Source organism: Cryptotermes secundus, unplaced genomic scaffold (assembly GCF_002891405.2).
Source record: "Cryptotermes secundus unplaced genomic scaffold, Csec_1.0 scaffold540, whole genome shotgun sequence".
In the NCBI taxonomy this organism is placed as follows: domain Eukaryota; kingdom Metazoa; phylum Arthropoda; class Insecta; order Blattodea; family Kalotermitidae; genus Cryptotermes; species Cryptotermes secundus.
Genome location: NW_019742447.1, coordinates 1,019,429 through 1,044,603, shown reverse-complemented (window position 1 = coordinate 1,044,603; position 25,175 = coordinate 1,019,429). Strand labels below are relative to the sequence as shown.

The 25,175-nt window shown below is 40.8% G+C and overlaps 1 protein-coding gene across 1 annotated transcript in view; it reads left to right on the top strand.

Moving 5' to 3' along the window:
* LOC111873194 overlaps positions 1–25,175 on the top strand; it is a 183,155-nt gene that overhangs the window by 124,576 nt on the left and 33,404 nt on the right. The window contains exons 5-6 of the mRNA XM_023867708.1: positions 8,867–9,575; positions 18,998–19,201. Coding sequence (XP_023723476.1) covers positions 8,867–9,575; positions 18,998–19,201 — 913 coding nt within the window. The remainder of the gene's footprint in view (positions 1–8,866; positions 9,576–18,997; positions 19,202–25,175) is intronic.

Below are 25,175 nucleotides of genomic sequence, written 5' to 3'. Positions count from 1 at the left end.
AATCAAAACTATGTAGTTTCTTGGAATCGTAATACTTGTCCTTAATTATTATAAACGACTTACCGAACTGGTTAGAGTAGAAGTAACGCTCTGGATTCGTATTCGTACGGAGGTCGGTTCGAATGTTGGTTGAGACATTGGCTATCCTGACAGGATTTTTGTGGGGTTTCCCTTTCCCCGCAGGCAAATGCCGGAGCAATGCTTCAGTTAGACGGCGACCGCTTCCTACAAAACTTTTTCATCATTCATTTATCAATTTAAATACACAATTCGAACATGGCAAAGTATTTAGGAATGACGCTAGATGCTTAAACTGCGATGGAAAAACACGTGAAAAAAATAGAAGAACTTAACATAAAATACAGGGAAGCGAAGTGGCTCTTGGGTAGGACGTCCCAGCTGTCAATACAAAACAATATGCTAGTATACAATCATGTCATAAAACCGGCCTGGGCTTATGGAATGCAGCCGTGCGGTTGTGCCCGTAAAGGTAACATTCAAAAGATACAGAGATTTCAGAACAAAGTTCTGAGGGGAATAGTAAATGCCCCTTGCTACGCCCCTAATAGCGACATCCACAGGGTTCTTGGCATTAGGATGGTCACTGCCGAAATTAAAAGGATAGCCAAGAAGCACGAAGATCGGCTTCACGACCACAGCAACGTGGAAGCGATACAGCTAAGAAGCGCGAAGATCGGCTTCACGACCACAGCAACGTGGAAGCGATACAGCTAAGAAGCGCGAAGATCGGCTTCACCACCACAGCAACGTGAAAGCGATACAGCTTTTGACGAGAGGACAGTTAGAAGGCTCAAGAGACTCAAACCGTTTGAACTAGTGTAGTGCAAGTGCGCATTAGTGTAAATAGTGAGATTCAGACTCAAGCCGCTTGAACTAGTGCATAACAATGAGCTCAAGACACCAGATTCTGGGACACACTAGTGGATAGTCTTAGAAGTTTAAGTCAGAAGAGAAATGGTCGTTAGTCTCGGAATAGTAGCATTGTTAAAACGTTGAAGAAAAAAATTATCGATGCGCCATTCGATGCTACATGATCTGGTCATTGAGAGCGCCGATAAATAACTCACAAGTTGAAAAAAGTAAAACAAAACTTTGTCGCTAATATGATTGACAAATACTGGGACAGAAATTACACCGACACAGTCTTGTGTTACTTTTAAAACACTATGGTTTACTGGAAGAAACAGAGTATGAAAGAAAAGAGTATGAAATAGCTGTAACAGAAAAATTCCTATTCTTAGTTGACAATTTTAAGTCTCCCAAGGCGTATAGGCGCTACTGTAGCACTCTTTGCTCTAGTTACAGACCTTAAAAGACTTTCACTGTATAAACGTCACTTCACTAGCAGTAAGTAGGCTTTTGTGTGCCTCAATTACGTAAAGCACTGCTGCTGCTCTCATTCATACAATTGAGAATTAGAACTTCGTTTCCAGTTTATTCTAAGAGCGAGCCGGAACTTGTGTTTGCAATTTAAATGCAGGTTAACATTTCCTTCCAGTTGCTCAACGGAGCTGAATGTTCCACAATAGAGAAACAAACGAACCCTCCCATGAATGGGAACAACACAACAGGCAGTGGATAAAACGCAGTCATTATGGCGGATGGTTCTGTCACATGAACAGAGGCACTTCTGACTTGTGTCCAATGATGTAAAAGACTTGCTTATTGTCACGTGTCACAGTGAGTAAAGACTGGGTTCCGATTGGTAATTGGATTTACTGACCACTTACAGGTCGCGTAACTACAATTAATTATAACACTGTTACTGATTTTCACACTACAAAGCACTCCACGCTACTCTCTTCAGTTTATCTCCTCTAGTCTTCACGGATTTATATCACGGGAATTATAAAAACAAACTCCGTAGGCTGTAGTCCGCAAACGAACTATACCGACCGAGCGACCGCCGCTTGTCGGCGAAGTTAGTGCCAACTTTTGCGGATAGAGGGTGTCGTGTGGTCAGCGCAACGGATCCCAACCTCGGTTTTCTAGACCGGGGTCGCTATTTCCTTGAACTAGTTCCTCAGTTATCCTTACGAGGCTGAGTGAACCCCGTTCCAGACCCCACTACTTCTCAGAAAATCTGGTAACACCGGAAATCGAACCCGGGACCTCTGGATTCGTAGCCAGGAACTCTGACCACTAGACCACAGAGGCGGTCACAGGAACTATAAAAGTCTCACTAAATCACACAGTCCAAATACCACTGCACTATAGCACACATAAATTCTTCAAACCCGACGTTCACTTGCTTCTGTCGCTACTCAATGTCAAAGTCACGTGTGATAGCATAGGTTACATTTGAATACTGTTGAATAAGAACAATGTGCAAGTTGAGAAATAATGTTTCTAAATATGTGTCTTGTTTAAAAATGTTATAGGTTAATTTTTATTAGTTGACTCTTTCTTGATTTCTCTTATTGCTATGGTGTTAAAAAGGTAAGGAGGTCGTGGAGGCCCATAAGGTTGTGAGACGGCGAGATTCATATATTTTCTAGATAATCGGCTCACAAATGGCGGTGAAGTTGTCAACCTTACACGCCAGTCGCCCTNTTCCCCCCCCCCCCCCGGAAGATTCCTGGTACTTTTTCTATCAGAGGCTGAGTCGAACCGAAGGTCATATTGCGGCTGGAAGTATTAGGTCAATTGAAAAATCAAATGACCTTGTCGGGAATCGAAATAGAGACCTTCCCGCTTGTGGCATAGTGCCTCAACCAACTGTAATTGTTTATGCTTCCTGAATTGATGCAAATCTCTCGCGCTCTGCTTAATACTTACTTACACTGGGTTCCACCAAGACGTAACGTGTTGGGGAAATTTTCCGAAAAAAAAAATCACCATACGAGGGCATGTTGAGAAAAGATAAGTTACATTTAATCTGCGGTACATTTAGTTTTGATACGAGTGCCCTAAAATTAGTTTGTGCATGTGATATTACTTTGTGTTTTCACCTGACACTTTTACAACTGCGAAAGGAAAGTCAGACTGTGTGGCGAGCAGGAAAGGGATCTTGAAGAGAAGGATATTATTATTGCTAGTGGGATGGGACTAAGTCCCTTGTACTGCGGCCACTTCTGGCCTATTGTATCAGCCCCAGATGATAGGTGAGGGTGATTGTGGAGCAATTGGTGGAATGAAGATTGGCAGGGGAAACCGAAGTACTCGGAGAAAACCTGCCCCAGCGCCACTTTGTCCACCACAAATCCCACTTGAGCAGATCCGGGATCGAACCCGGGTCGCCGCGGTGGGAAGTCAGCGACTAACCGCTTGAGCTATAGCGGGCCTAAGAGAAGGATACGTATTAGGATAATTAATGACAGTTGCTGGCTTCACACCCGGCGGGAATAATGTAAAACATAGGTGCATTTAAGCACCAAGAAGTGTGGTCAGGGAAATTGAAGTTTAACATATTGGTGTCGAATTAATGACATAAATTAGATGAAGGAAATTGCTTAATGAAAAATGGTGTGATATATTCCCGTTTCCTGCAATTATTTGTTAATTAGTTAAGTCAGACATGTGAGGGTTGATGAGCATACAGCTTGAACGGGAGAATAATAAGTGAATTAAAAATTTTGGTGGATAATTTTTCGTGAATTGGAGCCACTTCGAAGATGGAAGAAGGTGGGAAAATAATATTCTAAGTGGTCCGAAGGAGATATATTTTTTGAATATGAATTGAATTCAGCTGGTTCAAGATATAAGTTTTGTGTTAGTAGTGTTAAGCCTTCAGTTTCCAATGTTTACAGGTAGCAAGCAAGTTACTAGCTAGTTCGTAAATCAGTTATATCATTAGTTCCTTCGTTACCGCATTAGCTGGCTACTTACTCGTAATTCACTACAAAGTTACGTGGAAAGCTGGTTAATTCGTTGCCTAGTTAAGGCCATGTCTCCAACCGGCTATAGCTACTTAATTTACGTCTCTGAGCTAACTGTAACGTGCATTACCTTATTTACATAGGTCCATTCTAAAACAGATGGAATACTAGCGACTTGCTTCACATCTCTCTTCCTTTGGACAGCTGGGCAATTTGTGCTGAATTGCTTTCTTCACAGTCCAACCGTTAAGATAAATTACGGCTCCTTATCCGTTACATACACGTACATAAGAGGAATTTCTGACAGCATAACTTCTTCTTATACTTTTGTGCATGATAGTTGGAAATGTCTATATGGATGCCTGAGGAGGAAATAGGAAGTGACAGAAGGCTGGAAAAATTGCATAATGAGCTTCATAAGTCGTATTCTTGTCTTCGCCAAACATTATTCGGCTAATCAGAACAAAGGAGGATGAGATGGGCATGACATGAGCACGCGTGGGAGAGAGATGGTGGGCGTGACTTGAGCACTCATGGGAGATATGAGGTGGGTATGGCATGAGCTAGTGTGTGAGGTGAGATGGTCATAGCATGAGCACGCGTGGGAGAGATGAGATGGGCATGGCATCAACACGCATGGAAGAGAAAAGATGGGCGTGACATGAGCACTCATGGAAGAGGTGAGATGGGCATGACATGGGCACGCGTGGGATAGATGAGGTGGGCATGGCATGAGCATGCATGGGAGAGAAGAGATGGGCGTGACATGGGCACGCGTGGGATAGATGAGGTGGGCATGGCATGAGCATGCATGGGAGAGAAGAGATGGACGTGACATGAGCATTCGTGGGAGAGATGAGATGGCATAGCATGAGCACGCAAGGGAGAGAGAAGATGGGAGTGACATGAGCACTCATGGGAGTGATGAGATGGCCACAGCATGAGCAGGCGTGGCAGGAGCAGGCGTGGGGGCGTGAGAAATGCATAAAGTTCTAGTATTTATAGGTGACAGTCCAGGAAAAGCTGCGCAGTGGATGGGAAGGTCCATTCATGAAAGTTGAGGGGTGTTGTGATTAGCCATTCGTCTGAATTCAGTGCGAGCGGACGTCCCAAGAGCATTCTTCCTTGTACAGTCAAGTTAAAAAGTTTTGACTCTTGGAATCGTATTTGAGTGCATTATTCTCTAATTACTGTACTAATCTTTTATTTTATTGTTTATTTTTATTCGTTATTTTTTTTTTGTTTATTTATATTTGTACATTTTTTCTATCTCCTCTAACATGCCACCTACACGAAGTAAATTGAGTGGAAAAGTGTTGCATTCACAATCAAGAGAAATTGTTAGTAATTTACGTGTGTATAAGGATATGAAAGAGGCTGGTCCAACAGTTAGAGTGAAGAATACAGGAGTAGAAGTAGCAAAGGCAACAGGTGTATCGGAAAGTAGTGTCAGAAGAATAATATGAGAAACAAAAAATATCGAATCTGGGGCTTCCACTTGCTTTTGACACTCCATAAAGAAAGACCTAGGAAATCTCCATTAGCCACTTTGGACGACTGTAACGAGTCTGTGGTATGAAAAACAATTAATGACTTCTACATAGTCGAAAAACGGAGACCTACCCTGAAAAAAGTTCACGAAAAGTTGAAGAAAACGTTAGATTTTCAAGGATGCATCTCCATATTAAAGAAAATTATTTTGAAACTGGGGTTCCGCTGGAAGAAAACAAAAAATAATGGGCAGATGAGGGTGGAACGATATAATATCAGAGCCAAACGTCTTCAGTATTTGCGGCAAATTAAGGAATGTAGGGAAGAGGGCCGCCCAATCATCTACATGGATGAAACCTATATTCATTCATCGCACACCACCTCATATGCAAGGAGTGATGGATCCATCCAGGGATTATTTTCCCCTGTGTCCAAAGGCCAGCGGCTCATTGTTATCCATGCAGGGGGAGAGCAAGGTTCCATCCCTAATGCCTATGCCCGCTTCAAATCTGACCAAAAAACAGGAGACTACCACAGTGACATGAACTACACCAATTATGAAAAATGGTTAAAGGAGCGACTTATTCCTAACCTTCCCCCAAATTCTGTCCTTGTCATTGATAATGCTCCCTACCATAATGTACAACTAAACAGAGCCCCTAACTCAAATTCAAGAAGAGATTTTATGATATCCTGGCTAAAATATCACCTTCCACCTATTACCTTCAGTAACATTGATTTTTCATCATTGCGTAATCCAGACATATATAATATGATCCTACCACACAAATCGAAATACCTTTCCTATAAAATAGATGGAATCTTTGCAGAACACAATAACGTACTACTGTATCTTCTGCGATATAACGCCGTGTAGTCCGTTGAAAATTAACCGAGCAAGATTTTAGCGTTAAAGCAGGCTTATCATACGCTTTCACTTCATTATCTTGCTCCGCTTATTCGACCCTGAAGATAAAGGCGATATATTCCTCCGAAATATGGGTTGATATTCAACGGACTACACGGCGTTATATCCCAGAAGATAGTGTTCTTCAAATGACAGTTTCCGGACTCAGCTCCATTCAGTTATTTAACTGGTAAGTTACCTTGTTTTTGTGGATGATTACATGGGCACAATTAGGATATGTTCTCAGGGGGAAGGGAGCCAGAAAGTTTGCATACAAACTTACATTTGAGCAGTTTAAGAACATTCTTATGGATCTCCTTCTGTATTCAGGATCTCGCCCCCATCTTCCTCGCATATGGGTAATTATGTTCTCTCTTCGATTTTAATACCACATAAACCCGCTATTTTTCAATTGTAATCATGTCTAGACGAGCTGATAATGTTGGATTTGTAAACGAGTTGTGTTATACGTCTACATTATGAGAGGGCTCATTGGTCCGTCAACCAAAATAACCTGAGAAGCGAGAAATTAAGACGGTACGGTTTTGATAGATACCTTTGGACATATCTTATCGACTTGTACACACTATGACGCCCACATAGATATATAGGGTATAAAGTACAGTGAATACTCTTAACAAATAATTTTCATGCTGATGTGTCAGTGATAAGCATTTTTATCACTTTCGTTGGCTGCTGCCCAGTGTAATAAACAGGTTGTCGGTTCACGTGTTGTTTACAAAAAGCTGCTTTCCCGGTTTGCATTATCAATTCGCTCTTCAGCTCACTGATATTCCTTGCATGGTCATAAATGTGACACAGTTTCCAAATTCTGTAGTTTCCTTTCATGAATATTTAATGCATTCTCAGCCGTATGCAGGCTGATATCACACTGATGATTATTTCAAAGATTATAATTACAGATATATCGAAAAAATCTCTTTCGGATGCGTTTGTCAATACTGAAGAGATATTCTGAAAGGATAAGACTTTTTCTTCCGAATGTGTGAGTGATCGCAACGTAAAAATTGTCCAAGGAAGTACCACACGTAAGCATAGCCTATGTCACATTTTTTTTCTTGTGCACTACAGCCCCAGTGGACCTAGGCCTACCTCCATGAACTTCTCCGTTCACTTCGGTTTTTTCTAGATCTTACACATTCGGTAGGACTCCTTGGGCGGGTGATCAGCTCGTCGCAAGGCCTCTACCTGTAGACAAACACAGAAAAACGCACACAAACATCCATGCCCTGAGTGGGATTCGAACCCACGATCCCGGCTTCCGAGCGAGCGAAGACAGTGCATGCCTTAGACCGCTCGGCTACCGTGACCGGCAGCCTATGTCACATACCCAAAGTAAAACTACTCGTATATAAAGTGGCATAAGAATTTCTTTCGTTCTTTGAAACAATGTGCTTCTGAAAACGAAGTCACTTCGTGGTTTAATGAATAGAATTCCTCCTCTTTTTTTGGGGGGGGGGATGCTGCTTTGGACCTCGATTTTGAGACTAGCTGCCTTGGCTGATGTCTTTCGTTTTGTTCATTGACTAATTAAATGTTGTGATGGTACTGCAAGATATGTCAGCGCCCTTTATAATTGACAATAATCTGATTGTTTCTAAATATACGTCTTGTAAACTTTGTAGTTATTAAATGATTATACGTATAAATGACTCCACGATGGAGTTTAGAAGAGAAGCGGGAATCTGTGTTGTGGAACTGTTGGTACTATATGAAGTGGTCATGGCCTGTAAGATTTGAGGTTTTCACGGCAGTGACTATGAAAAGTGCTGTCTTCTGGGATGTGACTCCGTGTAGATCTTGTGAACCGATAGTGCTGCAGTCTGTAGCCACCTGCTCACGCTGGTTCCTCGCTCGAGAATTTTTCTACATTGAATATGGAAGCGATACGTTCCTCCGAAACATCGGTTCACACAAGATTTACACGGCGCCACATCCCAGAAGACGGCATTCTTCATGGTCATGACCTATTTAAGTAACTCTGTGAAAACCTGCAGCTCACAAATAAGAACTTTCCTTATCAATTGGGAAGCGGGTATTGGATCAGATTAGTCAGTCTGGTTCTTCGAAGTCGTTGAAATAGTAATATGATGAGAATGATGCCGTTCTGTGTTACAAAAAAAAGAGGAGACAGCATACAAGATGTAGTCATATCGTACTTCAATCTTATCAGTAGATGATACCTGACTTACGATCATGACGTCACGAAATTAGACAAATAACGGCGGTGAACGTGGAGGCACAATTTCATACACACCGGAGAAGAGATGACGGAACCCAAAGGTGCGTGAACAACAGCTGCAGTATATTCCACGCTTTTGCAAGAGATTCATGTACTAAGATTTGGAGATGGAAGTCGGCATTACATATTCGTAAATCATTTTCGTTACTGCAGATAACAAATGTTATCCGAATTCTATTTTGGAATTAGTTTTGGCGTTGGATTCAACATAGGCCTGCCAGTTCCTTCATGTTGGGAAATAAAAGAATATATTCTTGTTTCTAAGAAAAGTGGTGTATACGAATCAGCACTGTGGTGTGTTCTTTCTTGACAGCAGATAATTCCTCTACTTCTGAAGTCTAATTCTGTTGTAATCTTTTTTTGCAGGAGAAGTGGTGTACGACTCCATTATCCAGAACAAGCACAAAACCAAGAGCTACTGGGAACAGCTGATGATGGCGGCTGCTACCACGGAGCAGCCCAGGTTACCGTTCAAGAGAGACTTTCTGAGTCTCGGTAGTGATGGAGAAGACGGCAAACCAAGCAGTGACGTATCCGAACAGGAGTATTATGATGCCCGTTCTCAAATCTCACTCCATTCCCCTGCAGAGCCGCTTGATTCCTTAGATCAGACTTATGATCTTACGAGTTCAGGGCCTAAGATTGTTGAAACTGTCTCAAAGAAACTGATGGAGGCGGAAACTGTGAAGTTGAACAAGAGCATTGGTGAAGAGAGTGTTATTGAGAAAGAGATACGTTTGCAACGTGAAAGAGAGGAGGCTTTGGCTCGTGAGAGAGAAGAAGCACTTCTAATGGCCGCTGCTCTGCCACCGGACCACGTTGTCGAGACTTCTACGCCGAGCCCCCCAGTCAGTACTGTAACGGCCACCTACACGAGTCCAAACGCCGCCGAGACCAAGATTGCCCTTGAACTGCGGGAAATGCGAGAGCGGGAAGAGGAACTTCGACGTCTTCGTCAGAGGCTCAGCAAAGAAGAAGCTGACGACGGCTTCAATAGCATCCCCAACACAGACGAAGGCAACTTTTCCGAGTACGGGAGTGAAGAAAAAGAGCTCAGTTTGGACGGCAACAGCAGGTGAGTACTCAGCTTACGATCTTTCCCGCCTCTCCGCATCAAGGATAATTGTAGTCATTAGATGATTAGCAACAACTGACATAAACGAGCCATGAATATACAAATAAGAATCGGTGCTGTGCCGTTGCACATGTTTCTCACATGCGCTTGGCGGATCTTGATCTTCTATCATCCTATAAAAAAGTGAGCCGCGCCATAGCTCAGGCTGTTGGTCACTGGCTTCCCACAGCGACGGCCGGGTTCGAGCCCAGGTCTGGTCGTGTGGGATTTATGGTGGACTAAGCGGCTCTGGGGTAGGATTTAGACGATTACTTCGGATTTCCTGCCAATCTTAATGCCACCAATTGCTCCACAATCATCATCTGGGGCTGGTACAATAGGCCAGTAATGGCTGCAGTACCGAAGGAACTCAATCTCACCCAGCTAAGACTAATAAAATAATAATCCTTAAATAAAAAAAAGCAAATCTATCCCTGTAACATTCCGTGAAGGCCCATAGAGTTATGAGACGTTGAGGGTCCCACATTATCTAGACAGTAGGCTCAAAGATGGCGGTAAGGTCGTCAGCCTTACACGCCGGCCGCGCTTTACTCCCCAGGAAAGTTATTTAATTAATTCCTGGTACTCATTTCTGTTAGAGGCTGAGTCGACCCCCAGGGCCATAGTGCGGCCGGAAGGATTAGGTCAATTGAAAAAATCCAATGGCCTCATCGGGGCTTGCACCCGCGACCTTCAGGCTTGTAGCATAGTGCCTCAATCAACTGCTCGTGCCCCATCCTTAAATAAATATTTCACAAAATACGTACATCTATTTTAAATATAAACTATTTTAGTCCATGGTGCCGTACCCTAGAGCCCCTAAAATGTAGACTCTTACTTTATGGGAAATACACATATGACAAAAGCAGCTTTATTTGGAAATATGAATAATATAAATTGGAGAAATGTAATCAGAATCGTATGTATTTTTGAGGCAAATAATATTCCGTGATGAAGCCCCGTACTTAGGGCCCGTTGGAACGAGTTTACATAACTTATTGGGCGTATTTTATTAGAGTCCATAAACTTTCCTGCTCCTTAGCAGTCTGTTGCTGTATTACATTGTCACGTGTTGGGTATATGTCACTCGACAAGTAACTTCACGCCTTATTTGATATAGCGAATTTATTCCACTTCGTTCATACATTTACACAATTTACAGTGTCACAATTACTGCCATCGGCAGTATCACAATTCTTCTTCTGTAGTCACTGCCATACACTCGATACAACCCGACTCGGCGACTGCTACAATTCTACTAACTGGTTAATTGTTACTCACTAGTAACTCACTCGTAACTGGCTCAGGCCTCACTCACTAATCACTACTGAATAGCGTTCGCTGCTCCTTATTTTGCCTCGGCACGGACAACACAAAAAACAGTTACGTGATAGGTACCGCTGTTGCCTGACGCCGTGTTTACAGGTGTTGCTAGCAACGCTGTCGGGAGTTGTTTACGGCTGGGTAGTAATCACGGTATTCCTTGTTGCGTGACGCCGTGTTTACCGATGTTGCTAGCAACGCAGTCGAGAGTTGTCTCCTGCTGCGTAGCAACTGCGGTATCCCTTGGTAACAATACAGTCGCTCTTCTGCCACGTCACGGCTGGGAAGGGGGGGGGGCGCTCAACAAGCGTTGCGTACTGATGGAAGGAGTGGGGGTATGTGACGTCACTCGCGAGACCGCAGAGTTTACGTGACCCCTACTTCCCGTTGCACCATCTACGTCACAATATTATTTATGAACTGAGAAGGCTCAGGGAAGATAGTGGACACCTAGGGGTAAAGGATGATATTTTGATTCTTGTCGTGGGAGAGTTATTTCTGTTCTTCACCCTTGCTGAATATCCTCCTGTTCTGAGTATTAGCAACTTTTTCGAAGATGATAAAGACAGCCGGAATGTAAAAGGTAAAGTTGTCCCAGTGCTTAACTAATTAAGCACTACACCATGAAGCCGTATGGGGGAATGGATGTACAGAATCGTATTTTCGTGATATCGATACTAGTCGGAGGTGAGTGGTCAGCTTCACGCCTCGGCCGCTTTACCCCCGGTGAAAGAGCCCCCGGTTCACAGTGTATAGGAGGCTGGGTGGGTCCCAGAGCCGGTCTAGATTACGTGGAAAAGTGAAAATTCTCTCCCCCCCACTGGGACTCGAACTCTGACCACTCGGTCATCGAACACGTAGCCAGTCGCTATATCGACTGCGTTACACCGGTCGGAATGTAATCATGTCATTTACTTCAATCTCGTACCGAGGTCAGGAATAGGTGGAAATCACCTCTGAGTTTTTCCGTCCGTTCATGGCGTGATTTACATTCCCCGAAATTTAATAAAAAAAGTTCTTTGCATTATAGTTATGTTCTAAGCCGTTACTGGATAGTCTGTTTCACCTTTAGGAAGTAGTTGTTAGGCTTGGATTATTAAGTGTGGTCCATGAATCTTATCTGGTCCATTTTGGGCAGAAGGAAAAAATATTGTCATTCTTCTGAATTTGTGACTTTGAGTTGCACGTTCTTTGCACGAGGTATAAGAAATAAGCGGATTGTGGGGAGATCGTGCCCGCCCTTCCCCGCATTAATCTCGGAAAATATTGAACCGGTTTGTATGAAAAAATTTGAATTAAATTGTTGCGAACCTGTACTTAAAATACGGCGGGTGAGTATAATTGTCGTTCACGCTACTACAATGTAACCTCTGCTTCATATAAAGTGCAAGTAGAATTACATGAACTTTCTAAAACGAACCGTCGCACAGCAAATTCCTTCATTTTTCATTTTCACCTGTGTCCTGTATAGCTAATGTTTAACGAGAGACAAGTCAAACAACCAACGTTCTATTACCAACCGATGTAAGACGAGATTTTTGACGACCAAAGCGACTATGGAAAGACCAAGATTATCTTTGGATTCTTCAAAATAGACCCTAACGCCCTAACCCCATGATTTCGACGACCATGACGACAAGAAAAACAATTTATGACTGTGCAATGTGGTATCTATAATAGATCTGCAAGAACGGGGTTGTCTGCATGAAACAAACGGATCGAATAGGTTGATCTAGCAGTTCGCTCTATACTTGTATTCTGGAGGCGCCTACTTCGAATCTCGAATAGACACAGACTATCCTGACAGGATTTTTGTGGTGTTTCCTCAGACCTTCAAGTAAATTCTGGGATATTACCTTGATTAGATGACGGCGGCTTCCTTCCAAATCCTTTCCAGTTTATTAGCCATGAATAGTCATATAGCGTAGATGGTTACAGCGTATAACCCACAAAATATAAATAAGCAAGCAGGCGGGTAGTAAGACGGTTTATACAGAATCTTTGAAATGTACTGAAAAAATAACGAATACTCGTACATTGAGGTGCTCCTTTCATCTGCTGTTTATATCATCATCTGCAAGGGTTGAGCTTGTTAGCCTGTTCCGTCCTCAAATATCAAGCCATTTCCTTCTTGGCCTTCCTGGTTCAGTCCTTCCGTCGGTGATGAAACCAAAATTGCTCGTTGTTTTAGTTATAAGCGGAAAAACTAGATGCCTGGAACAGCGGTAAAACTTCTGATTTATTTTCGCGTTATTTCTGGTTCGAATCTCATCGAGGGAAGAGGATACTAACCGACGTGCTAGAGTTTCAACCAGCCCGCCTTCGAATTTACCATGACCGCTTAATTCCGAATTCATACCAGCTCATTATATTACATATATTTCAACCAATACTATATAGCGTTCGCTGCACAGCAAAGGTTTACAGTGAAATTAAAAAAAAAAAAGTCGTCGATTATAATTTGTTAGATTGTAGAAATAAGAGTTTCCGTTATCCGGAATAATAGAGGCCGTATTGCCGGCCTTTGAATTGGGAATATGGTTAGATCTTCTAGAATACAACACATACTGAAATGATCTGGCCCAACAAGTGCTTTGGGGTTGAAAAGACGTTTTATCTTTTTACCTTTACCTTGCAGTTTACATTTGTTAGCCTGTACCGACTGCTCTAGGAGCCGGGGTAACATGGTTGGTATAGCGACTGGCTACGGGCTGGACGACGAAGGGGTCAGAGCTTGAGTCCAGGTAGGGTCAAGAATTTTCTCTTCTCCACGTCGTCCAGACCGGCTCTGGGGCCCATCCGTCCTCCTATCCGATTGGTACCAGGGGCTCTTTCCTCCTCGGTAAAGCGGCCGGGGCGTGAAGCTGACCACTCACCTCCAGCTAGTGCCGAGCTCAAGAAAATGTGGATATATACATCCACTCCTCCACACGCCTTCATGCACAGTGCTTAATTAGTTAAGCACAGGGATAACTTTACCTTTTACCGACTGCTCTAAAGAGGTAAGATTTTTCGGGTATCATGGAAACAAATTTTTTTTAAAACGTTATATAAAGCACACTGATTACCACATGTATCACCTGCTTGAACATTGTCCACAGTCTGTGTGTGTTTCGTACGATTCTCAGAACGAAAGGCGACTGTTTCCCTAAACAACATTAACCAGTTGGCCTTTATAATGGAGTCGCAGTTTGTATCTTACGGCGTATGAACTGAACCTTTAAATAATTATTTATTTAAAACGTATCGTTCTTTTTTGCCTATATTCGTGACCCATTCTTCTGAGTATGATAAACCACGCCCACATTCACGGATAAGGATAGAAGCCATTATCTTTAGATATTGGCATGTCGATAAGGGAACGGAACGTTGATGTTGGTAACTGTAGTCAGTCACTGACGGCCGCGTTTTTGTGAAACTAGATTATCCATTGTCAGATGGAAGTCACGTTCCACGAAGACCACAATAACGGATATTACGATAGGTAAGTAAATACCGAGTGACAGTGAACATGATCTCTGTTTGCCATCGTTAATCCTCGTGAATTACTAAGAGTATGGCGTAACATAAGAGACGGGTTAGCGTAGTCGGTATAGCAACTAGCTACGGGGTGGACGACAGAGGAAGTCGGAGTTCGAGTCCCGGTGGTGTGAAGAATTTTCTCTTCTCCACATCGTCCATTGCCATACGGTCACTTCGAGGAAACTGCAAAACGACTGCTGCCAGTGGACGAAGATACGGAAGTTTAATTCCTTATCAATTCGAATACAAGTGATTAAATTAAAATCAGAAACGAATATTTATAAAATTCTAAACGATTTTAAATAGTGCACGAAATTCTCGTGCCTTAAATTTATTGGGGGGGGGGTTGTTTTGAATCCCAGTATAGTGACGATGTTTCCGTTGAATTTTCTTCAAAACGAAATTTTAAAGTTTTAACGAGATTTATCACAAAATATTTCATTTACATTTTTGTACAACTTTAATTTTTATATTTTAATCTTTAGTCTTTAATTGTTTAAATTTTATTACCTAAATATTTTAAAATTTTGATTTATGCATTTAAAAACACCCACGAGCACAATAAGGATCCTTATTGAAGAATTAGATGCAAATAGATGCAATTCACCAACAAACTGGTATCATTGTACTCCTACTGATGACCCAGTATAAAGGTCGAAACATGTAGCGTCAATAAAAACGAATGTTGCTACAATAGTGTCTACTTTGTTTTTAAATACAGAATATTGTTGCGTAGACTGCCATACGTTTATATACATTTTATGCCCTATTTATAACACATAAGAGGATACGTACTATTAAGAGTGCCAAAGAAAACACAGATGAAATGATGAAGAAGACAGATAATTTAGGAATTACTAAAGAAGGATCTTTGTGATTTATACAAATCGCTTTTATTGTTAGGTTAACGATACCCACGTTGCTTTTTAAATTCAAATTCAAATTCTTACGTTCCTTACAGAATAAATGTCCTGTGTGGTTTCCAAGAGATCTCCGATATGACAGTAATGATACCTATCTTATGCCGATAATAGTATCTAGTAACGTTCTAATGATATCGTAACGAATTACTTCACTATCTGACCACGCTCCTTAAGAGATATGTTAGGCATGAAGCATCATTCCAGCGTTTGTTTGTGAGGTTAGCTTTGTTGCCGCTTTGGAGACCACTCCGTGGAAACTTCAGAGTGGAAGAGGAATGATTATATTTTATAATAAAATCTTAAGTACATAATTCTGCTTATATTTAAGCATTCCTCGTATTTGTATGCTCATGTAACGTGGGATTTTGATCGATGGGGAAGAAATACGAAAAATTTTACTTTTTTTTTTCTCAATTTTATGACTCCTGGTGCAAAGTACAGAAATTCTAGGATCGTCTCCACTTTTTAAATCTTAAAAGGAAGTTTCCGTTTTAAAATACTCTGCGAGAAACTGTTTTATTTTTTCATAGTTACCATACTTCTTCAGCAGATATAACGTTAGCGAAAGCAACTCTGCTGTTGAGTCGTAATTCGTGTCTGACCCCCTACCCTGCCCAATATTTCATACTCTTCACTTGTTCCTAAAAACAATTCCACTAAACTGGGAAGTATACCAGAATTATACCGGTACTCGAAAGCAACTCACTGCCACCGAGTATCTCGGTTGCTATTCCTCATTTGAGTCTGTAGCGCTCCTTCACCCGCGGGATGTCCCGACTTCGACTTTCGCCCCGCAAGCCTGCCGTCATGAACTTTACATTAATTTCCTCGGTTCTTCTAATCAAGCACAGGGATAGCACGTTACAATTTTTCAAGATTGACTCCTTACACTTTCTCCTGGCTTCCTTAATCAAATTCATCGATTCGACGTTATGTAACCAAAGGAACTGGCACTATTTTATAATCACAGAGAACACTTAATACTAGATTGGCCGCGTCATAGCTCAAGCGGTTAGTCGCTGGCTTCCCAGTCAGGGTTCGATCCTGGCCTGGTCAAGTGGGATTTCTGGTGATCAAAGTGGCGCTGGGGCAGGTTTTCTCCGAGTACTTCGGTTTCCTCTGCCAATCTTCATTCCACCAATTGCTCCACAATCACCCTCACCTATCATCTGTGGCTAGTACAATAGGCCAGAAGTGGCCGCAGTACAAGGGACTTAGCCCCACCCCACTAGCAATAAAAAAATAATAGAGTTAAGTAGTTTTCATGGTGGTAAAATTTAGCTTGTTATCTTCTGGATTATGACAGGATAACGTAACGACATTTCTGATTAAGAACTGAGCTGGTAAGTTAGTGATGTGACATTAACTTATAGCGTTATTAGAAAACTAACTGTGCCTCCGTTATTCACGTTAGCATATTCATTTGGATTCCCTTTACTTGCTTTTTGCACAAATATTATTTTCTTGGGCTATTTAACGACAATTTCAATATTGAGATTATGTGCGTCGAATGGTAGAATGGTAGATGAATAATGATGAATTGGAACGGATTTGGAAGGAAGCGGTTGTGGCCTAGTCAAGTATTATTCTGGCATATGCCTGGAGGGACTGAGGAAACCTACGAAAAATCTCAGTCATGATAGCCAATGGCCGACCAAAGAAATAATTTTCCACCCACGTAGAAGAGAGAGAAGCGAGTTAAAATTTACTTGAATTAATTTTGTTAAATATTGAGATGTGTCTGAAATTTGAGGAGGATTATTCCGGGTCTGTGTGAAAACTACGAAGATAAAAACCACACATGATATAGTGACTGTGACAGCGACGGCGGTAGTGATAGTAGTAGCAACTTCCGCGTCATTTATTTTAATTTCTTAACCACATAGTTTATGTGGGTCTACCTAATGAAAGGCAATAAAATGATTATTTCATGAAGTTAAGCAGATTTGACCACAGCCTCATAGTTGTTTAATGTATGTTCTTTCACATCATTCAGGCAGATAAAATGCTTTTCTCTTAAAAATAGGTCCCAGACTTGTAGTATCCGAGTTTCTAATGGCAGTGGGTATGAAGGAATATAACGACGTGCAGTTTGTGGAAAATCATCCAATGTTTCAGAGGAGCATATCATCTTCATCATCAGGATTGAAGGATAAACTAAGCAAAAAAACACCATGAATCAGTTGTGCGGCATGCTCCCCTGCAAACGTCTATGATTTTCAACAGACTACTTCGCGCTCTTTTCCAGAAATATTGTGTACCTCTTCAAGCCCCACCCATTTTTCCTCGTCCTTTTCCTATCGCTTTTTGTAATCATGCCCACACCTCATTCAGTGTCACACATCTCTACTATTTCAAAGAGTTTTATTAAATAACCAACAGTGTAGAGCAAGACTGAAATTACATATCCCAAACATACACAAAAATTTGTTTACAATAGGTACAAATTCTGAAAATGAGACATTTTTGTGATTTGTGGAACTTTTATTTGCTACTTTGTGACTTGTGGAACTTTTATTTGCTACTTTGTGACTGCAGGTGATGATACCATGCAGTCTGGTAAAATGTCAAGTCTACTCAAAGATGGAGTCAGTATGTTCCCCCAAGGGTAACAACTACCAAACTACACAGCGCCATAACCAGGAACACCAATGTGATCTTAACCGCTGTGAAAATGTAACCTCACTTTACTTTCAGAATCACTGTTTTTTTTTTACTTTTTCCAGCGTCCGGTATTCCAGAAGATAGAAAACTCGACGTGTCGCAAACTCGCTCTGTTTCCGTCCTCAGTGAGCTTAACTCTTTCTAAGGGACCCAGATGAGTAAGTGTCTTCCATATTCACTTGGGGACAGAAACGGATCGATTTTCCGAAACGCTATGTTTTCTATTTTCTAGAATACCAAACAGTGGAAAGAGTCCAGTAATTCTGAGTGTTTAACACCATCGTCAGAACCCTTTAGAATCTATGTATTTTGTTTTCCCGTTCAACTTCCCAACTTTCTTCTTTATTTCTTTTTCTTCCCTATTAATATCTCCTTATAACGCTTAGAGGAACCCTCTGGTAAATTTCATTATATCATCTCCAAATAGGGGTACGCGTTAGCGTAGTTGGTTGAGACACTACGCTACAAGCAGGAAGGTCTCGGGTCCAAGTCTCGATGAGGTCATTGGATATTTTTTCAATTGACCTAATTCTTCCAGCCGCACTGTGGCCCTAAGGTCGACTCAACCTCTAACAGAAATGAGTACCAAGAATATTCGAAGAATATTCTTTGGAGTAAAGGGCGGCCGGCACGTAGGGCTGACAACCTTGCCGCCGTCTATGAGCCGATTGTCTAGAAAATGTGGGAACCTCAACATCTCACAACCCTATGGGCCTCCTTGGCCTGTTACAGGGATACGTTTACTTACTTACACTTCCAAATAAGCCACAACTGCTTCAGTCATCCTTTCTAACTCACTGTTTATAATTATTCAGGTATTCATAATTGGATGCTATTTAAGCCATGGAATCGGCATACAACTCTCGCATATTCCAGTGTGACAGAAATGTAAAGTATTAGCGCTTCGTTGTGGAAAACGCAAGCTTCTAACCCGGTTATGTGTGTTCACAGTCGCATGATGAGTCCAGAAGTTCCAGCAGGTCCTGAAGCTTTCTTGCACCAGAGGACACAGTCCATGGATTCCATGAGTTCTGGGCACAGCTCAGGCTCTGGCTCTGGTTCCGGTAACATTGACATGATTGCGAGTCGCCGTCGAATCACTGTGAAGCCTCTAGATGAACCTGATGATGAAGAGATTCCAAGCTACAAGATGAGGTCAGACATTTGTGTACCAGCTTTCCGTATATGTAATGGTGTAATGACTTGGATTATATTATGACCCTACCAAGTTGTGTAATATTAGTGCAACTAAATTCGTTGTACAAGCAGGCTTAGAATTTAAAGCAATTCTGAAGCATGATCCATTATACCAATATTATATTGGCAATGGTTTTCCTTAAATAATGATTTGTCAGCACAATGGCAGTCATCTAAACATGGGAGTAGATCCAGTTCATGAATAACCATATCAGACATACATCACACAATGAATAATTCCAGTACAATGTTCATATAACTTAGAATTTGTAGTATTATATTGTACTGAATTAAAAGCAAGCATTGATTGCTGTGTTGCTTTTATAAAATATAAATCCAGGTACTGTAGTAGGCTGCATGTGATCTCTGAAGTAGCAAATAAGATATGGCAGAATTGTTCAGGAATGTTTCAGTATACCACATTTTTCACAAAATCAGCGTGTTTGTAATCGTTTGTTGCTATTTGTCTAAACAGTAAATTGCAAAATTTAGTATCTCATCAGTCTGTGGCTTGAATTTGTTACTTTACTGTGACTCCATCCTAATCAGGTTTTGCCATAATCTTGGAACTCTGGAAGATGTATTATTAAAATCTTTGGTTTCAGATGGAAAGCATTTTAAATTCTTATCTCTGTTCATAATGACTACCTTTCTTTAGACCACTAATGGATTACTGCAAGGCCTTTTGATTTTAATTCTTTTTAACTTTTCTAAATATATGTATAATCAACAATCATTGTAATATATGCAAAAGTTGTGCAAAGATCTTTACATATTGTGGTAGAACAAGGAATATTGTGGTTAAGAAAATGAATGCAACCTTACAGTAGCAATTTGTTCAATATATCATTTACGCTTGCCAACAGCTTATATATTTTTGTAGTAAACAAGTCTTCCAAAGGCACAACATGTTCAGTGTTTCTCATAATGTATGTGGAGTTGTGTCAGGCTTTGTTACATATAATAATGCTTACCCAATTTTCAGAAAGAACTAGGATGTACAACTACATTTTAATGTCAACTTAGTAATACTTATAGTTCCTTCTAAACCAAATAACAGTAATAATATTCTTGGTATGCCGGCCTCTGTACTTTGTCACCAATCCTTTCAGTTATCTCTTTTTTATCTACTAATCCTTCAGCACTAAGTTTAGGAATTTTGCTTCTGTCATTAATATTAACAGCTTATGTGTGGTGATTTGATATGAATTATTCCTTTAAGTGATACATTACAAAAATCTCTTTAATATGGGAGCTGAAAATATTTAACAGCATTACAACTGCACATCAACTACATCTGAGTAGACAGGAAGATCTTAAGTGGCAGTGGATGTACTTGTTCCTCTTATATCCTAATTCAAGGGAGGCAATGGCCATGAATGATGAAAGCTAGCGATAGTAGTTCAGCACACCAAGTCACAAGAGATAACACATTTGTAGAGATTCCCAGTTGACTGTTGGAGGCGTAATGGAAACCGCAGTTAAACCAAACCTTTTACTTTGATATTATTATATTTCAGCATCCTGTTGCATTGCCACATCACTCGTTCACTTGTTTCAATCTCTAATGGAACATAAACTTTTATTTCAAAATGTCATTACAATCACATTTAAATTTCCTAAATATCATTAAAAATCACATTTTATTTTACCGTTCCGACATGTTTCGGCCCTGTAAGGCCATCCTCAGGTAGCTGTTAGTGGATTGAAACCACCGCACTGTATCAGACAAATTTTTACTGGTGTGTTGTGAAAAGTGTACCTCAGCCGAAGAATACTTGCACTGTAAAGGATGCACAAAGTGAAGCACTGGGACTGTGCAGAAACAGATTACGGTATGGGTGTATAAACTGCGAAACCAATATTTTCATTAAATTAGTGATTGTTACGAATTAGCCCAAGTGGTTTTGCAACTTTCTCCGAGATTGGATTACATTGCTGCCTATTGACAGATTCTGATTATAATTCACCCCGTTAGATGTTTCCGTGATTTATTCAGTTTAAGTACTTCAGCCAATATAACTGTTTTTGCGTTTTAATTTTCCCAAGAAATAAACCTGAATTCTAGAGAAACATAACTGTTGCAACTAACCCCCCTTTGGGCCACGCCACAGCTCAAGCGGTTAGTCGCTGGCTTCCCGGGTTCGATCCCGGATCTGGTAAAGTGGGATTTCTGGTGGACAAAGTGGAGCTGGGACAGGTTTTCTCCGAGTACTTCGGTTTCCCCTGCCAATCTTCATTCCACCATTTGCTTCACAATCACTCACCTATCATCTGCGGCTGGTATAATAGGCCAGAAGTGGCCGCAGTACAAGGGACTTAGTCCCACCCCACTAGCAATAAAAAAACTCCTTTCTGTATGGTCTTAAGAACACGATACATGTAAAACTCTCCGAATATTGCATGTTCCATATAGTTAAAATTGTGACTTCAGACAGTTAAAATTTGGTGGGTATAAGGTTTCTTCTCAAAACTTCAAAGTAAACAATTTGTAACCTGAGAACACTTCAGTCCTACTCAGTACAGTCCAAAGTTTAAGATGTTGCGTCAAGTTCTGAATTATCATTAATAAGGCAACTGAGTAAGACAATTATAATTGGTTTCAAATTGGTGGATATATGTTTAAACTTACGTTTCATTGCAATGGTGTGGGAAGACAAAAAATATTATATACACATAATTCCGGTCTAGAATACCGAAATTAATGGCCGTGGGGATTCGTTGCGCTGACCACGCGACATCCTCTGTCCTCTGAAGTTGGCACTAACTTCGCCGACAAGTGGCGGTCGCTCGGTCGGTATAGTTCGCTTGTGGACTAAAGCCACAGAGTTTGTTTTTTGTTTTATGTACACATAATACGAGTATTATACTGCAGCATCCTGTTGTGATGTGTATTCTAAATTAACATTCACACTTTCCACCATTTCTGAGCGATTTCTTCGATGTATAAAAATTCAGAGACATTCATCTCTTCCTATTATTTGTACACTATAAGTTTCGGTCCATCTGGCCATCATCAGGTGACAAGTTGAAGAGGAAACTGCTGCACATTGTCATGCTGCTACACTTTTCGTTCTACAAGTGTATAAATATTTACATAATATTTTGAAATTATTTTAAAATTATTTTTAAAATATCATGCAGCCACATACATAACCAAAGAAGATCCAACACACAAAATATACACTTGACCCAGAACACATCCATACAACAAGATAATTATGCTATGATATTTTAAAAATAATTTCAAAATATTTTATAAGCATTTTACGCCTTTAAAATGAAAAACATAGAAGTGTGTCAACAGGGCAACAGCTTCCTTTACAACTCGTACGCCTCAGGATGGCCAGTTAGGCCGAAACATGTAGTGTTCGAATAACAGAAAGAGACTAAATGCTTTTGAAATGTGAATTTAGTACGTTGACAAAGTTACACAGGAACTTTGAGAAGTGAGTGTGCTAAGTCGGCATAGCAGCTGGCTACGGACTGGACGACCGAGAGGTCGGAGTTCGAGTCCCGATAGGGCGAAGAATTTTCACATCTCCATATCGTCCAGACCGACTCTGGGGTTCACCCAACCTCCTATAAAATGGGTACGGGGGCCCTTTCCCAGGGGTAAAGAGGACGAGGCGTGAAGCTGACAACTCGCCTCCAATTAGTGCCAAGGTCAAGAAAATGTGAATCTATACATCCACCCCCCCATACGCCTTCACGGTGTAGTGCTTGATTAGTTGAACACGGAGACAACTTTACCTTACATGCTATACTTCGAAAACAATGTTTCTTGAATGCATATAGGTTCTAATTTTAGCAAACAGATATAAGACCTAAGTAGGCTTTATTATTAATAAGACAAAGAACGAAATATTACATGTTTACATATCACTGTCTTACTGGTGACCTCTATAACAGTGCAGCACTGTTCCCAGCTTTGCAACCTAGTCGTATTGCTCGAGTATAGGATTTTCTTGAAAGCTTTAAGCAGCTGATTGAACGAGGAGTGAAAAGCAAGGCTCTTATCATAATTAACTTTTGTCAAGCTTGTTATCATGTGATTGATCATTGTGTGATAAAATTGCCGTTCAATAGAAACCCACGTAGTACAGTCCATACGAATTAATCTTGGTACTTAAATGTACCCGTAGTAATCTGTGGTGTAATTCTTCGAGAATGTCACAGAGTCTCTATCCAGGGATATTTTATTCCCTTGGCCCGGTAAGAGCCTAATTTCTCCACTGTGTACACGTAAAATAACGGTCCTTATGGGTAACGAATAATTTGGATTTGAACACTGTGCATGCTTTGTGTTAACATAGAGCTAATATCGATGCATTTTTTAAAAATAACTAGATATTGGAATCGCTGTCAAAATTTTATTACTGTTTTGGTGTTATAGATATATTACTGAAATGAAGATACAAAATCATCCCATAATTAGCAGCTCAACTTTGTTAACGAAACAATTGCTCTACCACTTGTTTCTATCTCTTCGCCGTAAGAACCAGACATCTTGCCACACAGCTGGGTGGAATCGTACGAAGTTTTGTTAAGGTTGCTTCTTTTTCTGTTTTATATTTTTAGAAGCTCAAAGGCCTAAGATATTTAATTTAATATTTAATCCAGAATAAGAGCCCGTCGTGCCATCCGTCGTCATTCCTTTGTGTCATGGATAAATATGAAAGGGCTCTTGCAGCTGACGATTCGCCATGTTTATAATCCAGTGAGTTATATCACTTGCCCTGCCTAGAAGCATTCGAATTAATGTAGTTCCTGTTTATCATATGGACGGCTGATAATCTAATAACTACAAAGGTTACTGTTCACAGTCGCCGTTGTAAGAACCCCAAGACCAACACAGTTATTCTTAGTTTGTTCATCGACTCTCTTCTCGCTACATGGATTTTGAAACGTTGAGTGGGCGGTTGGCTGTGACTATTTAAGCGGGAAAAGTCGAGGAAAGAAGCGGTCTTGTCTTACGTTTTCGTTACTACTCCTACATTTCTCTCTGGACAGAGGAAAATGGAAGCTTGTAGTGCACGACGACTAGCCTATGTTCCCGGCGATGACGAATCAGATTTTGTTCCGAGGAATAGTCTCTCCTATTCTTAAGCCTACGTAATCAACCGGAAACAACAATTGGTCTGCCTGTGTGTCGATCATTAGCCTTCAACGTATTTCGCCTATGGCAAGTAAATAGATTTGGAAATTTTAGGAAAAAATCAAGTATATTACAGAGGATATTAGTAAAAGATTGACTTCAGAGAGTGTTTTATACCATTCATTTCAGTGTTTTATCTTGCCGTTTCCAAACTGAAATCTTAAACACAACAATATGAGACTATTTAGCTGATGTATGAAACTTTATCTGTGGTTCTGATGGAATAAACAGAGTGTGAGGGTGTTTGAGCGGAGGGAGGTGAGAATTTTTAGAATCTGAGAAAGAGGAAGTAAAAGGGGTTTGGAGAATACTGCGTAAAGAGGAGTTGCATAATATGCACACTTCACTATGTATTATCAAGGAGATCAAACAGAAGAATATGAGATGGGCTGAGCATAGGGCATGCATCTATATAACATTTTAGTCTTGGAAATCATACTGGAAGAAAACATCGAGATACGTAATCACAGATGAGAAAATATTGAGATCAAAGAAACGGGCTGTGCTGATCATCATGAGAGAGACTGGTGACGGCCTTTTTTCAGCGGTAATAAAAGTCTGGTGCCATAGAATGTGGGTAGTTCCTTGATAAACTGAAGGACTATAAATGTCTCGAGAAAGACTTTGTTTCTTAGTGTCGTTTCATTTCCTTTCAAGACTGAGGAGGTTAGAGGATAACATTATAATGAACATTTAAAAATTTGTAAGATTTGAGGTGTTCATAGCAGTCACTATGAAGAATGTCGTCTTCTGGGATGTGGTGTCATGTACATC